Source organism: Vicugna pacos, chromosome 22 (genome assembly GCF_048564905.1).
Source record: "Vicugna pacos chromosome 22, VicPac4, whole genome shotgun sequence".
Classification (NCBI taxonomy): Eukaryota; Metazoa; Chordata; class Mammalia; order Artiodactyla; family Camelidae; genus Vicugna; species Vicugna pacos.
The window spans coordinates 30,691,371-30,711,373 of record NC_133008.1 but is presented as its reverse complement, the minus strand read 5'-3'; the positions used below and the strand labels follow the sequence as shown (position 1 = coordinate 30,711,373).

General features: G+C 61.0%; 1 protein-coding gene across 2 annotated transcripts; it reads left to right on the top strand.

Moving 5' to 3' along the window:
- Window positions 1-2,277: 2,277 nt before the first annotated feature.
- On the top strand, window positions 2,278-18,080 carry NCLN (nicalin). 2 transcript variants are annotated; one of them, XM_072948010.1, is made up of 15 exons: window positions 2,278-2,902; window positions 7,427-7,617; window positions 8,196-8,340; window positions 10,087-10,181; window positions 10,564-10,644; window positions 12,000-12,103; window positions 13,171-13,259; window positions 13,339-13,478; window positions 13,719-13,897; window positions 14,767-14,854; window positions 14,942-14,980; window positions 15,064-15,227; window positions 16,115-16,168; window positions 16,276-16,354; window positions 16,494-18,080. In XM_072948010.1, the coding sequence occupies exons 1-15, from the start codon at window positions 2,422-2,424 to the stop codon at window positions 16,548-16,550; spliced, it is 1,986 nt and encodes a 661-aa protein (XP_072804111.1). In that variant the 5' UTR covers window positions 2,278-2,421; the 3' UTR covers window positions 16,551-18,080. The 2 variants fall into 2 exon arrangements, with proteins under 2 accessions (XP_072804111.1, XP_072804112.1); XM_072948011.1 differs by having other exon boundaries at window positions 2,585-2,902; window positions 15,067-15,227.
- Window positions 18,081-20,003: the final 1,923 nt, after the last annotated feature.

The following is a 20,003-nucleotide window of genomic DNA, read 5'->3' as shown; positions in this document are numbered from 1 at the left end:
AATTAGGATATTGATATCCCCTGTTCTTGTGGGATGTTGATAAGACAAGGAATATGAAGGCCTTCAAACTATGATATGTATTTTTTTTAATTTACTAATTTGTCTGTCCCTTGATGGAGGAACTAGGGATTGAACCCAGGACCTTGTGCATTCCAGGCATGTGTTTTACCATTGAGCTATACCCCCAACCCCCAAATGTGTATGTTTGTAAATGAATAATAACAACAAAGTCTTGTATATCACTCAGTGGTATTCTAATCACCTTTGTATTAACTCATTTAATCCTTGCAAAACCTCCAGGAGGCGGATATCATCATTAACTCCATTTTAACAGATGGCGAAACTGAGGCCCAGAGAGGTTAGGTAACTGCCACAAAGTCACACAGCTGGAAAGAGGCAGAGCTGGGATACAAGCCCAGATGGTTGACTTCTTGATCCCTGCTTGTTACTGCCTTTTTGATGAATGAATGAATGAATGAATGAATGAATACCAGTCCTTTCCCTCCTTGGAAAACTCAGAGCGAATGTTTCCTTTCATTTTGGGTTGCCCAAGGTTTCATCTCCACAAAATGGGACTAGTTGAACCTCCCCATTAAAAATATTTTTTTTTCTAATGGAGGTACTGGGGATTGAACCCAGGACCTCATGCATACTAAGCAGGTGCTTTCCCATTGAGCTATACTCCCACCCCCTGAACCTCCCCATTTTACAGACAGAAAAACCAAGGCTCAGGAGAGGAGGTGGCATGTGCAGCCCGAAGGTCTAAGTCTCATTATCTGAGCCAAATTCAGGCCCCTTTCTAGGTCTGTCTCAGGGTGAATGTGTGTGTGTCCTGCCTGTTCATAACCTGGCCTGGAAGAATGGGGGTTGATGATGAAGATCACGGGCCAGAATGCGTTCTTCTCCCACTCCCTGCCCTGCCAGGCCACTCCTGACTCCTCGTGCCCAGGACCTCCCTGGAGAGGCCTGGGGACGGCGGGAAGCAGGGGACACAGCTGCGAGGGATGGGCTGGCTCACTCATTCACTTAACCATTGTGTGTCAGGCTCTATTCTGGGTACTGGGGTTCCAGCTACAAACAACCTGGTGCCTGCCCACATAAAGATCACCATCTGGTGGGGGTGACAAACATCAAAAGAAGAAGTGCCCAGCATCATTTCAGTAAGGAGTCAGCCATGCAGAAAGCTGAGGAGGTGGGAGCTGTGGGGAGTGTTCCTCTAAACAGCAGAGGCACTGTCTCTGAGATTGCACAAGCTTGGTGCGCACTTTTTTTTCTTGGTGCTTTTCTTTTTTTTTAAATGGAGGTACTGGGGATTGAACTCAAGACCTCATGCATGCTAAGCATGCACTCTACCACTGAGCTCTACCCTCCCCCTGGTGCGTTCTTATAATACCAACACTTATTGAGCACCTCAGGTGTGCCTCTTTCTTCCCAGGTTACTTCACGTGGATTATCTGATTGAGGAAGAGTGTTTGATTATTTATCATCATATTTCACAGCTGAGGAAACTGAGGCTCAGAGAGGTGAGGCGACTTTCCCAGGATCACACAGCTGGGAAGAGGAGGAGCTGGAACTTGAACCTATGCTTTTAATCAGAACATCTGCCAACTCCCACTTGCCCCAATTCTTTAGGCAATGGAATCAGAGCTTGGGGCCAGGGCCATTGTGCTCTGCACCCTGTGGTCTCAGTCTTTCCATCTGTATGGAGGGTGTGAGTTAGTGATGCCCCTTAAAGCCCCGGCCCTGAAACAGTTGGGTTCTTAGGGGGAGCAGATTAGAAAATATAAATTGGAGACACCCAGTACAATTTGAATTTCTGTTGAACAACGAATAATTTTTTACTACGAGTAGGTCCCCAATATAAATAAGCATAAATATAAATAATTGTATCACCAGCTCCGGCACAACTCCAAGCTCCAGACTACAAGTCCCACAATCCATTGAGACATCCGTTTAGGAACCTATCATGATTTCTTTATTCCTTTTTCATTCATTTATCCAAAAATTGTATAAGCCACCCACTGTGTGCCAGGCCTTGTGTTAGGTTCTGGGGAATACACCAGTGCACAAAGCAGACACAAGTCTTTGCTCTCACGGAGTTTAACATGTACGTCCCTTGGGACTTTTAAGTGCTATCCGCCTCCCTCCCCCAACTTCTGCCAGGAAGACTTCAGCTCCCGTGACCCTTTGCGCTAGCCAAATGAGACTACAATTCCCAGGAGACCAGCGAACCAGGTCGGCCCCTCGCTTCCTCATTCCCAAGTGTCTTCCGGGTTACAAGGTCACGTTCTGCTCCCCATCTCTCCCCTCCCCCCTTCTCCCCCCGAGAAGAGTTTCAGTAAGTTCTGCGGCTAATAGTTTTTTCAAGTCCCCGTAGTCTCCGACTTGGAGTTTATGTGACTCTTCAGTGGTTTGAGCCAAATGGTCCAATACAGCTTAGTCCATCAAGAAGTAACAATGAACCTACAACTTCCAGGTGGCTCGGCGCGCGCGCGGGGAGACTACAACTCCCAGCAGGCAGCACGGCGGGCGGGCGGCCCTCGGCGGTGCCCGCAGGACCCCGGAGCGGGCGCGGGCTGCCCAACGCGGCGCCCGCAGGACCCCGGCGCCTACCCATGCCGAGGTGAGTCCGCGGGAGCCGCTGCCGCCGCCGTCCCCGCCGTCCCCGCCGCCGTCCCGTCTCCGCTGCCGCCCCGCGCGGCCCAGCCGCCGGCCAGGATGCTGGAGGAAGCGGGCGAGGTGCTGGAGAACATGCTGAAGGCGTCGTGCCTTCCGCTTGGCTTCATCGTCTTCCTGCCCGCGGTGCTGCTGCTCGTGGCGCCACCGCTGCCCGCCGCCGACGCGGCGCACGAGTTCACCGTCTACCGCATGCAGCAGTACGACCTGCAGGGGCAGCCCTACGGTGCGTGGACCCGGGCCCCTGGCCTCCCCCCGGGGCCTGGTTTTCTCCCTGGGCTCCTGGCCTCCCCTCACCTGACCTTCCGCTCAGCCTTGCCCCTCCCTCCCCGGAGCCCCGGCCTACCCCGGCGGGCTGCCCTTCTCCCGTGGTTCGGTCTCTGCTCCCCGGGCCCCAGGACCCACCACTCCTACCTGTCCAGCAGGAGTCCAGCCCGCGGACCTCACTTGGGCCGCAAGACCCTTTCAAGCCCCAGGCATGTCTGAGCCTGGATACCTGGACTGACATTAGGCCCCCAGCTCTCTGCTCGGTGCCCCAGGGACCTGCCGCGCTGGCTCCCACGGCCCCCTGGCCTCCTCCCTGACAAGGGCTTCATGCTCCAGAACGCAGACTTCCCTCCCACTCCTCAGGCCAAGCTCCCCTTGCTCCTGGACTCTTGGGTCCCCTCTCTCTTCGATTCCCAGCTGGAACAAAGTTCCAACCTTTGGCCTACTTGGTTTGAAGTGGAGCCTCCCAGCTCAATTCTGCCAGGCCGAGTGGCCCAACCCTCCATGGCCCTGGGCACCCCGGTGTTCTTTGTCCAGTACTCACATCTGCCCCCACTCAGGGCTGCAGAAATCTGGTCAGTGGGCCCCATAACAAGGACCATCCCTCCCCAGGCTCTGCACCCTGAGCCAAATTCCTCAGAATGCCTTAGCTAATTCCCCAGTCTTTGGCTCTTGAAATTCCTTGGACCCCATGTGTTGTTCCGTCCTTTGGTGTGTACACCCCTCCGCAGGCTTCTTGGAAGCCCTGCCACCCCACCCCCCACTCCTTCTCCCCGGGATTTCAGACCCCCTAGGCCTGCTTTCTTGTCTGTCCTGACCCCAGTGCACAAGTCATTCTAAATTCCCTTTTCTTTTCCCCACCTTGCTGTATTCGGTGTTCCAGAATCTTCTGGCCTCTGGTTTACCTTCCAGCCTGCTGCCTCAGTTCCAGCAAGTCAAGGCTGCCCTCCCCATGAGGGAGCCCCCTCTGCAGTCCTCCTGGTCCCCTCACTGCTCAGCCCTGGCTTTCTTGGACTTGCCTGGCCTGAGCCCCTGGGACCCCCCGCCACTGCCAGGCCCTTGCAGAGACCCAGTTTTTAGAGGCGTGTCCCGACGTGTCCCGACTGCCCCTCGGATTCCTCCTCACCCCGGAGTTACGTCGTTGTTTCTGTTTCGTGCCACGGTTGTCAACCCAGGGATCACCGAGTGATGACTTAGAGGTTGTCACGCCTGGGGGCTCCTGGCATGCAGTGGGGTGGGGGCAGGGCACACGGGCGCGTCCCCAGAGCCCAGGACGACCCCCTGCAGAGAAGGACCAGGCCACAAATGTCAGCAGTGCTGAGAGGGAGGCACTCGCCGTCCCTGTAGTGATGGCTTTGCCCAGGCCCCTGCCGGTGGGGTGGGAGGCCAGGAGCTCGGGCACTTCTTGACGTTGTGGGCATCTTCCTGGGGAGAGGGTCTCGACCAGTCATGTGTGGCCCCTTGAGATGTGACTCATGAAACAGAGAAACGGGGTCTTGACCGAAGTTTGGCATTTAATTGTAATACGCTCCAATAGCCATGTGTGACCAGCGGCTGCCATCCTGGTCTAGGGGATTCCGCCATCCGGGAGGCCCGCATCCTAGAACTCCAGATGGAGTCGCGAGTCCTTCCCTCACTCGGTCGCTCCTCTGTTCTGCTGCCCCTCCCAGCACGGCTCCCGCCCCCTGGGCGGCTGTAGCCCCGCAGGCCCTGGGTCCCCCACTGCCTGCTCCGCACTAGCCTGCTTGCAGATGTGCCCCCCGCCCCCACCCCACCCCCACCCTTGCTCCAAACAGGGGCTTCAGACCAGCCCCTGATGGCAGAGCCGCCTCCTCGTTGACCTCCCTGCAGGTCCCCAGGCAGCCCCTCTCCTTTTTCCCTGCCCTCCACCCTCCTCTCCTCCTTCCTCTCAGCTCTCCTTTCCTCTTTCCATGAGTCCTTTGCCCAGATCCTGGATTCTTTCCTATTCCTTTTTCTGACCCCCCCCCCCCCTCACCCCAGTACACGCCCTCCTTCCCGGCCCTGTCTTTGTCACTCTTGGTGAGAAACCCAGACACCTCCTGGGCTTGGGTGTGAGCACAGGGGCCTGGGTGGGCGTCTACACCCCAATCTGGTCACACCAGGTGGTGTCCCCCATTGGCGGGGACAGGAGGCGCCCACTGCTGCCTGGGGAGGTACTCAGCACTGGGGAGGGTGGTTCGTGTTGAGGGGAGGCCCCTAGAGGGTCTGGGGTGATGCTTGTCCCCCGGAGGCCACAGGAAGGGAACAGCCTTTGACAGCTGGTCTGCTGGGTCATTGCCGATTGCAGCATCCCGTGTCCCCAGTGTCACACATGCCCTAGGCTCCCGCCTCCTGGTGCAACCCTTGCTCTGGGTCTCCTTTCCCAACTTCCTGTCGCTCCTGTTGAGAAACCCAGAGGGGCGGACTGCTGGGAAGGAGAGGCTGTGTTCTTTGAGCTGGGGTGTGACCTCCCCCCCAGGTGGACTCTGGCCCTTCCAGGGTGGCCCCCTGCTTTCACAGTGCCTGCTGGTGCCTGTGCTGTGGTCAGCGACCCCCCTTGCGTCCGTTCTTGTACCCGCTGACACAGGGCCCTGGGAGTCAGGGACATAGGCATCTGGCTGGGCAGGCTTCCAGGGCTCCCTCCCCTGGCCCGGCTCTCCATCCTTGTTGTAAATAAAGTTGTATCTACACATGGTCACGCCCGCCGTCGGTGCTTCCTGCTGCAAAGTACAAGTGCCACCCGCAATAGGGGAGGATTGGCCCTGGGCCCTCGATAGAGAAGTTTGCAATGCCTGTTCAGGTCTGGCCCCATTGCAGGAACCAGCGACTTCTATCCAGGTGTCCAGGGCCCGTCCCCACACAGGGGTGATCGAGGCTGCGCCAGCTTCAGCCTCACTCACTCCAGCAAAGACAGTCTCTGCCCTTGGGGTGTTCAGGGTTTGGAGGAAGTTGGCTCTCACCCACTCCTTCCCTTCTCTGGCCTCACCCCCTCCCTCTGGAAAGTGGGGTCACAGTAGGCTGTGTGTCCCTCTGTATCCCCACCCCAAGGTGACACCTGAGAGGCTGTGAGCCCCTGGGAGGCTGCAGTGGGACAGGTGGAGCTGGGGAGGGGCCTGCCCCGCATTCCTGGAGCTTCAAGGGCTCCTGAAGGTCTTTACCGCCCTCCCATGGTGGCCCTAAAGCAGAGGAGAGGCCGGAGGGGTGGACAGAGGCATGGAGCCCCCAGCCTGGGGCACACGGCCACCTGCGCTCTGTGATCACTGGTCCCTGAGACCGCCTGCCCATTCCCATGTGGTGTGCAGTCCCTCTGTGTCCTGCTGGTCCCCTCCTCCGACCCACCCTCGGGATGAGCTGTAGGAAGCGGCCCTTGTCCCGGAGACACGTTCCTGGAAAGCAGAGATGGGGACCTTGCTCCTGGCCCCAAGCCTCATCTCTGAGGACACAGGCGTTACTTTGCCTGCAGCCTCGACCTTCAGGCAGCAGGCTCACTTCCACGGGGAAGCAGACCCGTGTCTCTGTGCTGTTACTTTACTGCGTGGGTCTCAAACTGGAGCCCCTGAGGGCCACATCTGGCCCCCACACGGGAGACCAGGTGTCCATTCACCATGTCCTGGCTGGTGTGCGTCAGAGCCCACTGGACCAGGGATTTCTGGGTGATGCTCGATTTCTCCCTCAGTGAGTGAGGTCGCTACCCCGGCACCCCAGTCTAGTTAGGGTGTATATAGCAAGGAAACACTGGGTGGTGCTGGGGTTCCAGGGAAATGGACAAGGCGGGGTTGGAGCGGTGGAGAGGAGGGGCCCTGCCCTGATGGGGCAGGACGGAGACCACCAGCTCAGGTCAGCCAGGGGAGGAGTTTGGGTTTTCCCAGGGCCATGGGGACCCGGGGCAGTCTTGCAGCCTGGGGGCTCCCTCTGCTGGCACTGAGACCCCTGCTTGCTGACTCGCCCTGGAGTGGATGCTGCTGGCTGTACAGGGGTCTCGACAGTCTGGGCACGAGGCCCCGGGGGTTGAGTTTGGTCAGCTGGCACCTGCGGGGCCCTGCGTGCAGGGCACTGGGGGCCCGTGGGGCCGCGTCGGGGGAGCAGGGCCACCTGGGCTCCCTTCCCGGGGCTCCTGCTGATGTTCCTTCCTTGGCAGGTGGTCTGCGGGGAGCCTGGCCTCTCCTGCGGGCTGGGAGGAGGGCATGCCACGTCCCGTGGATCTCAGGAGTCACGGGAGCCACGCTAGCTGGGCACAGCCGGCGCCCGCGCCTGGTGGGCAGGGCAGTGCTGCTTTCTGCCGGGGTTGCGGGGAGCAGGGCTGAGCGTGGGGGGCGGTGCCAGCGCAGAGGCAGCAGGTGGAGCCCTGACTAGGAGTGGGGGGGTGGTCCAGGGAGAAGGGTCTTAGTTTTCATTGGGTTCTCCGAAGGCCCCGCAAGTCACCAGGGTTTGGGTTGGGTGGCCAGGGTCCCCGCGCCCCTCTGAGGGAGCCCCTCCCCCGCAGGCACGCGGAACGCGGTGCTCAACACGGAGGCGCGCACCATCGACGCGGACGTGCTGAGCCGCCGCTGCGTGCTCATGCGGCTGCTGGACTTCTCCTACGAGCGCTACCAGCGGGCCCTGCGCCAGTCGGCCGGCGCCGTGGTCATCATCCTGCCCCGGGCCATGGCTGCCGTGCCCCAGGACGTCATCCGGGTGAGCCCCGCCCCGCCACGCCGCCTGGGTTTGGGGTGGGCTCTGGGACCTTGGGCAAGTCGCTGCCCCTCCCTGAGCCCCTCCCTGAGCGTTGTCTGGGGACATCTGTGGTTGTCACGCTGGGTGGTCCCTGGCGTTGAGTGGGTGGGGCAGGGAGGCTGCTCCACAGCCCAGTGTCCAGGACGCCCGCAGAGGAGGACCCAGCCCCCTATCAGCAGTGCCGAGCGGGAGAGAGCTGCTTTGAACTTATGGGATCTGGTAGGGCCCCACAGGGCACTGTGGGTGGAGGTGCTCTTGCAGATGAGCAGGGGTGTGGGGCCAGGGAGGCCCCTCAGTGCAGGGGGGTTCACGCCCACTGTCTCTGCAGGTCCCTACCAGCACCCACGTACCACTGAGGATGTGATGGCCAGTGGGCGTGGGATCTGACCCCAGCCAGCCCTCCACACAGCCTGTTCTCCCAACCTGCTTCCTCCCCACCGGAACCATGAGCATCACCAGGCCTCGCCCATCCCTGCGTCCACGTCTGGGGTCCCCCTCTCCCAAGCCAGAAGTCCCCTGAATGTGTGTCTTTCTCACAGCAATTCATGGAGATTGAGCCCGAGATGCTGGCCATGGAGACCATTGTTCCTGTGTACTTCGCCGTGGAGGATGACGCCCTGCTCTCCATCTATGAGCAGACGCAGGCCGCGTCTGCCTCCCAGGGCTCCGCCTCGGCCGCCGAAGGTGGGCTCGGGCTGCAGGGGCGGGGGGCAACCCAGGGGCTCCCGATCCACCAAGGCCACTCTGTGCAGATTTGGGAACATGCCTCAGCGGGAGGGTGTGGCATCAGTCCCTCTTCATTCGTGGTGGAGGCACCAGGCACCCCACAGCTGCCATGTCACAGCTGTGTGTTTCAGCCCCAGCCCCGCCCACCACCCTTTCCCGTGCTGGAGACCTGCTGATTTGGAGGGACATATTTCCCATCTCCAGCCTCTGGATGGTTTGGGGAATGTACAGGCATCTGTGTGGTTTTCTGTGTCCCTTCTTCCTCCCAAGTAAATTCTTGGTGTCACTTGTCACTGGCTTGCTTACATAGGTCAGGGTGGGTCAGCGACACTCTGGGATAACACGGTTCCCCCTACCTGTGGGCTGGGGGACGCCGCAGTGGGCTTGGGGGCCAGGAGCTCTGTAGTTTGACCCGTCTCAGGAGTGGTGGGGAGTGGGCCGCTGTCAGAGTGAGCTGGCGAAAGTAGCCAAAGGAATGGGCTGAGAGGCTCAAACAGTGGGTTCAGGAAGAGGAAATGAGTCCTCAGAGCCCACGGGAGCAGGGGGGCAGGCAAGTGTGTCCAAGCAATGGGTTCCGAGGGGTGAACTCGGACCAGTGCCTTGGGGAAACAGTATGTCCACATGTATTTGAGCTGTAAATGAAGGTTCATGTTTCCTGGCCAGGTTATTAGCTGTGGATGCTGGACTGGGGGTTGGCAAACCATGGCCTGCAGCTGCCTCTTCACGTAAATGAAGTTTTACTGGCACACAGCCAACGTTTACATGTGGTTTACAGGGACTTTCATGCTGCAACAGCAGAGTTGAGTGGCTGTGACAGACCATCTGGCCCACAGAGCTGGAAATACCAACTGGCCCTTTACAGGAAAAGTTTGCCAACCCCTGGGCTAGATTCAAGTCTGGAGGACAGCCACCTGCACTGTGGCAACAGGAGAATGAGTTTTTGGAAAGACCTAGATTTCTAGTTAGAGTAGAAGGTGAGTAGAATCAGCTACCCAGTGGAATATTATGCAGCCCTCAAAATGACATCAGGGTAGAACTTTTAGTGGCGTGGGAAAGTTTATTTCACCTCGGTTAGTGGAAGAAGCAAAATATAAAATCATAAATCTCAGTCACCATGCTTAGCAATAGCACCTTTGTTTTGGAACACCTTAAGCTATAGAAGTCGCAAAGACAGCACACTTCCTGAGGGGCGCCCTACTCCCAGCTTCCCCCCAGGGGTGACCTCTTCCACGCCCCTTACGATTGTGGTTTTAAACGTGTAAAGAACGGGAGGGCTTGAGACAGGATAAGCTCACAGGCGTGAGAAGATGACACCCCCGGTGGGCTACTCGCTCACACTGAGCAAGCCGTGTCTGCTTTCGGGGCTGGGCTGGAGCGTCGTGGACCACCAGGCGGGAAACTTCTGTTCTGAGGTCGTGGCTGAATTGATCCTTGGGAGGCCGGGCCAGAGGTCTTGTGTGCGCCTCTGTGATTTTAGAACGAGAGGGCCGCCCACACACCCCTCAGCAGCCTGCGTGCAGGCGGGGTGACCACTCCACCAGCTCTCATCCTTTACCCCCGAGTTCTTCCCCGTGTCCAGTCCGTGTGTTCAGTTATGCTTTTGCTCAGACCGCACTCCTAGGACCTAGGGTGTAGGGGCAGCAAGGATGCGGCTCTGGGCCAGGAACCGCAGGCTTGGGCTGACCCTCCCTTCCCTGTCCTCAGTGCTGCTACACACCGCCACCGCCAACGGCTTCCAGATGGTCACCAGCGGGGTCCAGAGCAAGGCCGTGAGTGACTGGCTCATCACCAGCGTGGAGGTGAGTGCCCAGCAGGGCACGTGGGAAGGGGGCTCCCAGACCTCAGCTCAGCCTGCCGTGTGAGGACCCTGGCCAGGGCGCCGGACCTGGACCCTGCGGGGCTGTTCTGCACTCCTCTGACCGCGCCCTTTCTCCTGGCAGCAGAGCTCAGCCTTTGAAGGGTGGGTCTGGTTCCTGGGTGGAAAAGCCTGGTTGGCACTGCAGCCCTGAGCCAAGTCTGGCCTCCGCTGGTCTCTGTAAATAAAGTTTTATTAGCATGCAGTCCCGCCCACTTGTCCGCACATGTCCACAGTGGAGCCGGCAAAAGCAAGGGCGCTGCTGTCAGGTGGGGGCGGGCAGCCCACTGTCTGGCTGGTGGCCCTTTACACCTGTGTGTCTGCAGGGGCGGCTGACTGGGCTGGGTGGAGAGGACCTGCCCACCATCGTCATTGTGGCCCACTACGACGCCTTCGGGGTGGCCCCGGTACGTGTGCCCTCCCCTGTCCGGGGCAGACGCAGCTCTGCATCCTCTCTTGGGTCCCTGTGGATACCCCGCGGGGTGGGTGTCATCCTGCAGCTTCACTCCCCCAAACGAGACATGACAGCGGGAGTGAGAGGCGGTCCCTGGGGGCTCATGACACAGCCCTGGGCTCTAGCTGGGGTGTCACACAGGTGCCTCCGTCCAAGACCCCAGGCTCCAGGAGAAGAGTGGGTGCCCCTGCAGACCCCGTGTTTGCAAAGACGGTGCAGGGACAGGAACCTCGTCAGCGGGGTGGTGGGAGCTGGCCTGGGGAGCAGCCTTCCCGGCATGTGGCCTCAGGCCCCCAGTGCGAGCTCTTGTGTCCAGTCTCCTCCGGGCTGTGCTCCCTGAGTCCCCGGGACAGGGAGGTTCACGCCAGAGAACCAACGGCCAGCTGAACCAGAGTGGCGTGGGCGGGCCTGCGGCCTGGCCGGAGCCTGGCCATGCCGTCCTCGGGGGTGCTGGGACCAGCCAGGGTGCAGAGCTCGGCCCTGGACTGTCAGCCTGGAACCATGTTCTCTCCTGCTCATCATCCACCCCACGGGGCCTTTCTGAAATTTTCTTAAATTTTTTTAGACATAATTCCCATGACAAAATTCATCCTTTTAAATCATGCAGTTTAGCATCTCGTAGTACATTCACCAAGTTGCGTAGACATAACCACTGTCTACTTCTGTAACATTTATTCCATCACCCCCAAAATAAACCCCACCCCCTCCACTCACCCCTGCCCGACAGCCGGGAGCCCCTCTCTGTGTCTGGACTGGCCTGTTGTGCACGTTTCACATCCGTGGCATCACATAGCTACTTCTCTCACTGAGCACGGTATTGCCCCCTCCCTGTGAACTTCCCCGTGAACTTCAGGGCCATTACACGTCAGTTTACCCACTGTGACCGTGGGAGGGCCCCAAGCCATGGGAACAACCCAACTTTCTTCTCCAAAAACTGATTGTTGCTCCATCGGGAACGTTGTCTTAGACTGTGGGCCTCAGACATGTCGGGGTCTTTCATGTGTTGGGGGTGGCCTGAGGCTGTAGGGAAGCCCCCATCATAGGGGCACCAGGGTCCCAGGGCCGATGTCGAGGCTGGTGGCTGCGTGACCTGCCGGCCCCAGCTCCAGGCTGTGCACAGAGCTTCCCCGGGGCACGGGGCAGTCGTGAGGGAGGGGACCCGCGTGCCCTGGCACTGGGCCATCAGGCTGGGGTCTGAGCCGCGGGGGTAGCAGTCCTAGCCGCGTGCTGGGCGACGGGGCCGGGTGGGGCCCAGGAGGCGCTGCGTGTGGATGTGGCGAGCGCCGGCCTCGTCTTGTCTGCCCGCAGTGGCTGTCGCACGGTGCGGACTCCAACGGGAGCGGCATCTCTGTGCTGCTGGAACTCGCCCGGCTCTTCTCCAGGCTCTACACCTACAAGCGCACCCATGCCGCGTAAGTCACGGCCGCCGGGGCCCGGGGTACAAGGCTCGCTCACGCCAGGCGCTGCTTGGGCCTTGCGGCCCGGAGGCGGTGCCAACCCTGGGAATCACCTGTCTGTTGGTTGAGGGCTGATCAACCCTCTGGAATCCCACGTCCCAGGCTGGGCTGGGAGTGCTTCCAGCTGCAAGTAACAGACACCCGGGAAACGGTCACTTAAACTGGAGACCCCCATCTCAGCCCAGGACCCAGCTGGTCACTCTCGGGGGTGCTTGTCTGCTTGGCCCGATGGCAGGGGCCCAGTGACGGTGCACATCTCCCCGGGAGTGACTCTACCGAGCCACACACACAGCAGGCGTCCCATCCTGGAAACTGGAAGCGAGATTCAGGTGTTGGCAGGGCCACACCCCCTCCCGAGTCTCTGGGGGAGGGTCTTTCATGCCTCTTCAACGTCTGCTGGCTTCCAGCAGTGACAGAGTTCCCTGGCTACACCCCCATGTGGTCTCTTCCTCGTGTGTCTCCTCCTATAAGGACCACTGTGGCCCTGGTGGGGTGGATGGGGGTGGGGCACAGGGACCTGGTCCTTCACAGCATCTCTGGCCCATGGCTTCAGTTCCGCTCCAAGGAGGCAGTGCTGAGTTCCTGTCACCCTTTTTTTTTTAAATGGAGGTACTGGGGGTAGAACCCAGGACCTTGAGCATGCTAAGCATGTGCTCCACCACCAAGCTGCTTCCCTCCACCAGGCTTCTGTCACTTTTTATCTTCCGGGTCTGTTTCCTGATCAGTCCACCTCGTCCCTCCTGGTCTCAAGAGCTCAGGGAGGCCTCTGGACCCATGCTTCTCACTCAAGGGGTGGCTCTGCCCCCAGGGGACACTGGGTGATGTCTGGGGACATTGTGGTGGTTATGACTGGGAGGTAGAGAGCTTTTTTGGCCTTGAATGGGTGCACCCAGGGATGCTGCCCAGACTCCGCCGTGCCCAGGATGCCCCAGTGTCAGCAGGGCCGGGGTCGGGGAGACCACCTCCTTATCGGGGGCCTGGACTCTCCTGTCAGCGCTGACGCCCTGCTTCTCCCGCACCAGGTACAACCTCCTATTCTTTGCTTCCGGAGGAGGAAAGTTCAACTACCAGGGCACCAAGCGCTGGTTGGAAGACAACCTGGACCACACAGGTGAGGCCTTGGCGGTGAGGGGGCCCCAGGGAGGCAGGGCCTGGTTCCTGTCCTGCTTCCCAGCCCTTGCTGCCCTCAGATTCCAGCCTGCTGCAGGACAACGTGGCCTTCGTCCTCTGCCTGGACACCGTGGGCCGGGGGGACAGCCTGCACCTGCATGTGTCCAAGCCACCCAGGGAGGGGACGCTGCAACACGCCTTCCTGCGGGAGCTTGAGACGGTAATGTCCTGGCCAGGCCCCTTTCACAGTAGGGGGCTCGGCTGGAACACCCGCCCCTCCATCACACGTCACCAGGACCTTTGCCAACCCTGGGGCCTCGCGTGAGCCTCAGGCGGGGTTCTCCCCGAGTTCCAGAGCAGAGGTTCAGGGAGGGACTTGAGGCTCCCCAGGCACGAGGGGCCACCTCCGCAGAGACTGGAGGGGCCGTCACCGGGCAGACCCTGACGGTGCCCCTCGCAGGTGGCTACCCACCAGTTCCCGGAGGTGCGGTTTTCCATGGTGCACAAGAAGATCAACCTGGCGGAGGACATCCTGGCCTGGGAGCACGAGCGCTTCGCCATCCGCCGGCTGCCTGCCTTCACCCTGTCCCACCTGGAGAGCCACCGTGATGGCCAGCGCAGCAGCATCATGGACGTGCGGTGAGCGCCACCCACCCCGGCCCTCCACTGAGACTGAGCCTCTGCAACTCCTGTCACCTGTGCCCACGCCCAGGAACTGGACCCATGTCCGCTGCAGGGGTGGTGAGAAGGTGGCTGCTGTCGGGGCAGGCATCCAGGAGGCTTCCTGGAGGAGGTGGTGCCAGACTGAAGGGCCTGAACCAGGAGAAGGTTGTTGCACGGCAGAGGGAGCCAAGAGCAGAGAAGAGCTGGGGGAAGCAGGGGACTGGGATAATGGGCCAGACGCCCCCTCACCCTGCCTCCCCGGGCAGCCTGCACCTCATACCCACTCGGGTCGGGGTGTGTTGCCTTCGAAGCTCCTCCTCAACGTTCTGTGTGTTGCCAGCAGTCCTTGGTGTCCCTGGCTTGTGGCCTCTCCCTGTGCTTGGCCTGAGTCCACATTCCCCTCTGCTTATGAGGACACCAGCCATTGGACTTAGGGCCCCTGCTCCGCTGTGACCTTATGACTAACCAGGTCTGCAGCGACCCTCCTTCCAAGTCGGGTCACAGCCCAGGTTCTAAGCGGCTGTGAATTTGGCGGGATACTGTACCCCCCCCCGAGGGTGTTCCGTCAGCTCCGCCCTGGACGGCCTGTGGAGGAGGGCGCTCTGACCCCCCCAAGTTCCAGAGGAGGAAACAGGCCCAGAGTCGTGTCTTCAGGACTGGGGTGCAGAGTAGCCCCAGGGAGGTTGAGGCCTGGCCTGGAGACCACCCGGCGGCGGGGGCGCCCGTCCCTGGTGGGGGCGGCTCCTGTCCTTGTTTTTATCACCAGATGTGTGATCATTCTTGGTTTCTGGTGGTTATAGACGATGCCGGTTCCAAATACGTATGTTTTACATCTGCCCTCCAAGGTCCCGGGTTGACTCTAAAACCCTGACCCGAAACACAAGGCTCATCGCAGAGGCCCTGACCCGCGTCATCTACAACCTGACGGAGAAGGTGAGCCTGCCCCCAACCTCCCGCCCACCCGCCCCCGCCCCGGCACCGCGGCTCTGGGCTCAGGCCTGTGCCCTCCTCTCTCCACAGGGCACCCCCCCGGACATGCCGGTCTTCACGGAGCAGATGGTAACGGGCAGGCCGGGCGGGGCGGGGCGGGGCAGCGCGGCGCGCGAGGACAGGGCCCCGAGACCATGGCCGCGTCCCCGCAGCAGATCCAGCAGGAGCAGCTGGACTCGGTGATGGACTGGCTCACCAACCAGCCCCGGGCCGCGCAGCTGGTGGACAAGGACGGCACGTTCCTCAGCACGCTGGAGCACTACCTGAGCCGCTACCTGAAGGAGGTGAAGCAGCACCACATCAAGGCTGACAAGCGGTGAGGCCCGGACGCGCCCCGCCTGGGCCTGCTCGCCAGCCCGCGGGTCCTCTGGCCTCCCTGCCGGGCCCAGATTGAGCAGAGAGAAACGAGAAGGAACACGATGAGTGAGGGCTACGGGGGCCCCGTTCAACCCGAGTTCCAGGTGGACGGCGGATTGTCACAGTAGAAGTCTGTCCCGGGCAGCGTTCGGGACGTACTTACCCCGAAAGCACGCTTCTTCTTTATCTGCAGTCCCCGTGGAACCACAGTCCAGGGTTGCGTCTGGCAGCCCTGTACCCCCGCCCACCCTCTGGTCCATCTGTGCTCTGGGCCTCAGGCGACTCCTTCCCCAGGCCCCCTCCTGCCCTCGGGATGCTCTTCCTCACTGCAGGCCCCCTGGGTTTGGTCTTTTTTGTTTGATGCTCCCAGGCTCCCCAGTCAGGCCGAGTGGAGTGGGTGTCTGTGGCATCCACAGGCAGGAGGCCCCCACCCAGGCAGCTTCATGCCCCTCGCTGGCTCTCCCTCCACCTGTCTCCCAACTCATGGCTCTCTGAAGACACCCAGCTTTTAAACAGAAGAGGAAACTGAGGCTCAGAGTGGACCCATAGTTGTGGAGTTGGAGTCTCTGATTTCTAGGCTGTGGTCACTCTCCCTCTATAGAAATGCTTCCTAGACCAGTAAAACTTCCAGTTACCACACTTCATTTTGAGAGAATACATTTGACGCCCCCAAAATCAACAGGAAAGGCATTTTTCAGAGTAAAGGACCGTTGTTCTTTCTGAGGGACAGTGTCAGCCTTGAGCAGACACACACACGGGTGCCCCCTGCACCTCCGTGTTCCTGGGCTGGTGGGACCTCCAGGGAGCCTGGCTGGGTGCGCCCACTGAGAAAGCACTCTCTTCCAGGGACCCTGAGTTTGTCTTCTACGACCAGCTGAAACAGGTGATGAACGCCTACAGGTGAGGCTGAGTCTGGCCCAGGGGCTGGCTCCATGGGCACAGCGGGGTGGGGGGCCAGCTGATTGACTGACCCCGCCACCCCCACCCCCCACCTCGTCTCTCCGCAGGGTCAAGCCAGCCATCTTCGACCTGCTCCTGGCCGTCTGCATCAGCGCCTACCTCGGGATGGCCTACACGGCAGTCCAGGTGAGCGGAGGTGGGTCTTGGGGGAGGCGAGACGCCCGGGGAGGGTCCACTTGGCCAGCCAGTCCTTGCAGGAGACCCCACAGGCGGCCCTTGGGTGGGACTGTCCCCGACCTCACCAGAGCCCTCCTGCTGCCCCCAGCACTTCGACCTCCTGTACAAAAGTGTTCAGAGACTGCTGAAGGCCAAGACACAGTGACCTCTGGCCGCGGCCCTCCCCGCTCTTCCCCGCTCAGCGCCAGCAGGAGGCGGGGCCGCACCCCCTGGGCGGCTGCAACCCTGAATTACAGAGCTTTTCTGTGTTGCTCTTAAGGATCTGGGGGCTGCTTTCTCATTTTTGTCCCTCAAGCTCCCTTGGAGGAGCATCAGTGGCGGTCTGGGGCCAGGCCATGGACTTGGGGACAAGCGCATGGACGAGCTCCTGGCCCCGGAGTTGGCCCCACGGCCCTCAGGGCGTGCAAACCACTCAAGGAAAAGAGGGGACAGGCCCAGTGCAGCCACGGCGTGACCCATGGCTGTGACGCTGGCCGCGGACCGAGTGGTCTGACCTTGACACCGTCCCCACCCCTCAAGTGACTCGGATACCCCCTCCCTCCTGCCTGGAGACAGCACCTCCGCCTCTGGGTCTCTGGGTTCCAGCCCTTCCCTTGGAAGCCTTGTGCCCAAACCCCAGCCGGGAGGAGGCAGCCAGCTCAGGGCAGCCTTGTGATGGGACCGCCCTGAAGACCCGGCAACCTCCCTGCCTCCAGCCTCCCACCTCCCAGTCCGGCCCTCACACTGCTCACCCTGCTTCTTGCCACCTCTGCCCCACGCCACCCTGTGGGGCCCGCCGCTCCCCCAGCTGTCTCCTCCCTGCCCGGGCTCTCTACGCTCCGCCCTCAGCCTGTCCCCGGGATGGGTGCCTGCAGAGTCCCCAGGGTGGAGAGGTGGCCCCTCTGCTCCTTTCTCTGGTCCTCAGTTTCCTTACCTGTAAGGAGGAGGATGTGTTTGGGGGGAGTGGGTGCCCCCACATCCCTGGAGGGATGTCCAGGTTGGGGGTCAAGAGAGGAGTGACTGCGGGCGCAGCTCTTCCCAGAACCCGGTGGGGGCAGGTCTGGGCCTGAGCCCCACAAACCAGGCACCTTGTGGGGCATGAGCCCCTCGCTGGGGAGGGGAGAGGGGGGTGGGACCGACCTCAGGGAGACCCAGGTGTACCGATTCATTAGCAATATACTCAGTCAAGTGGTAAGTGCTGGGGCCCAGTGTCCGGGAGGAGGGACTCCCGGGCGGGCCTGGCACCTGCCTCCTCCGGCCACCAGAGAGGTCTCGCCCACCTTCCAGTCCTGAGGGGCCTGTGGGGGCAGGCAGCCGACTGGCTCGCTGCTCACTGGAGGGAACGGGCTCCCTGGGGCCGTGACTCCCAGCTGAGCTGATGGGGCCTGGGAGAGGGGCAGGCATGGAGGCTGCAGGTCCTCCTCTGCCTCCTCCCCCTGCCGCCACTGGGTGGCTCGTCTCCTCCAGAGACTATTTACCGCGTGCCTGGCCACCTCTGGGGCGGACGCGGGGCCGGAGTCTGCGCATCCTCCCGCAGCATGTGAGTGTGTGAGCCAGTGGATGTGCTGGCGGGAGCGTTCGGAGCGCAAGTCATTCCTCCCCTTCCCCAGGGCGGGTCAGGACCGCTGATCAGTCAGAGTTCAGGCTGGTCATGGGGCGCAGCCGGATGATCAGAAATAAAGCCATATGAACGACAGCCTCCCGTGTCCTGTCGGGGGACTGGGGCCTCAGGGTTTGGTGAGCCCACCGGACGGTGCTTTGTGTTCCTGGGGACCTGGGGGAGGGGTGTCCTTCCTGCCCCCCTGCAAAGTGGGGCTGAAAACCAGTTCATGAGCTGATGGACAGTGGGGCAGTGGGACTTGTTCACCCCACTAACTTGGTGCCTTTAAGACAGCAGAAATGTGTTGTTCCCTTGCTCTGGAGGCCTGAGGTCCAAGATCAAGGCCAGGTTGGCTCGTCTGAGGCTGTGAGGGAGGAAGGCCCATCTCTCCCAGCCTTCAGCCTCTGCTGGTCCCCGTCTCCGCCTGTCCTCACTGGGCCATTCTCGTGTGTCCTGGCCGGAAAGACACCAGTTGTTGGCTTTAGGGCTCATCCCACTCCAGGGTAGACCTCATGCCATTTCATTATATCTGCAAAGGTCCTGTTCCACATAAGGCCACGTTCTGAAATTCTGGACAGGGATTTGGGGGGACGCCATTCAACCCAGTGGGGAGTTGGGTGGGGCAGTGGCCACATGAAGGCCACACCCAGCCTCCTGGCCCAGTGCCAGCCCCAGAGCGGGTCCCCGGTCAGCACCGCTCTGGGGTCGGTCACGCGGTCAGAGGCACTGGCTTTGTGAGGCAGACCCCAGTTTGCAGTTTGCCCTCTTGGCTTCTGCCTGGCCCGCCCAGTTCCCAGCCACCCGCAGGTGTCCTTCAAGTGCAGCTGTGTCAGGCTCTGCAATGCCAGGGCTCATCCCGGGCAGTCCCTGCCTTCGGGCGTTTGGGTTCCGGGTGGAGGAGGACACCAGCCACGAGGGAGGTGGGCAGTGCTGGGGGTGCAACCTGGAAGGGGGCTGCGAGAGCCTTTCCTTGAGGGAGGTGGGAGCCCTGGAGGGTTGAAGGCAGAAGGCAGGGCCTGACTTGGGTGCCCATGGTCACCGGAGGCCACTGCGGGGAGGACGGGCTGTCAGGGCGAGGGCGGGAGCTGAGGGTGCAGGGTGCAGGGGACTGTACTGGCAGGGGCGCTTAGGAGGGGAAGAGTGCGCTGGGTTCTCCGAGCACTGAGGAGGGGCTAGAGCAGTGTTTGTGGAACCTGGGTGTGGGCTGGACCCTGAGGGGTGCTGCTGGGATTTCCTCAGCGATTCCTGTCCCCAGGGTCAGGGCCAAAGCCCCTCAGACCTTCCTCCTGTCCTACCCTCCGATCCCCCTGGAGGCTGGAAGGAGGCTCTGGCCCCAGCACAGCCTCAGGTAAAGCTCCCCACGTCTTGGGAAAAGCCTCCCTCATCTCGTTCGACACGGACTAATGTCTCCTTTTCCACGAAACCTCGGGGCCGGCAGCCACCATCTACGTACAGAGCTTCCGCACCCCGTTCCCGGGCGTGGGGTGTGTGCACATGCATGTGCACGGAAGCTGGAAGCAAGATTTGCGTCTAAGAGCTGTTGAAATGTTTCTCTCTGTGGGCGCCATGGACGGGCTGCAGGGGTTGGGGGAACGTCTGCACTGGCGATGCCGTAGCCAAGGCGAGAGGTGGCATGTCACCTGAACACTCCCTGGCTCCCCTTTGCCACCCCTCCGTGCACCCCTCCTGTCCCCAGGCACCCGCTGACCACACCACCGTGGATCACTCTCATCCAACTGTGGGGACAGCCAGTATTTCTCCACCCCCTGCCCCACCGCGTGCCAGGTACCGTGCTGGGCTTGGGGACGCAGTGCCAAAGAGAGACCCTGGGGTTGGCGGGCCACTAGGAAAGATGGGTAATGAGTAAAAATTACCCCCAGGTGGGCAGTGAGGGTGCTTTTGAGTCAAATTGGAGTGACAGGAAGGACTTAGCCATGTGGAAATCGGGGACAGTATTCCAGGCAGAGGGCTTGGCCTGTGCAAAGGCCCTGGGGCAGGACCTGGCCTGGAGTGTTGCAG

What these genes read in the sequence shown, in the direction of transcription:
- NCLN (XM_072948010.1), top strand. Translation starts at nt 2,422, where the DNA reads ATGGTCCAATACAGCTTAGTCCATCAAGAAGTAACAATGAACCTACAA. An exon ending in CTCCGCCTCGGCCGCCGAAG is followed by an intron (nt 8,341 to 10,086) that starts GTGGGCTCGGGC and finishes CCCTGTCCTCAG; the next exon opens with TGCTGCTACACACCGCCACC. An exon ending in AGCAGCATCATGGACGTGCG is followed by an intron (nt 13,898 to 14,766) that starts GTGAGCGCCACC and finishes CTGCCCTCCAAG; the next exon opens with GTCCCGGGTTGACTCTAAAA.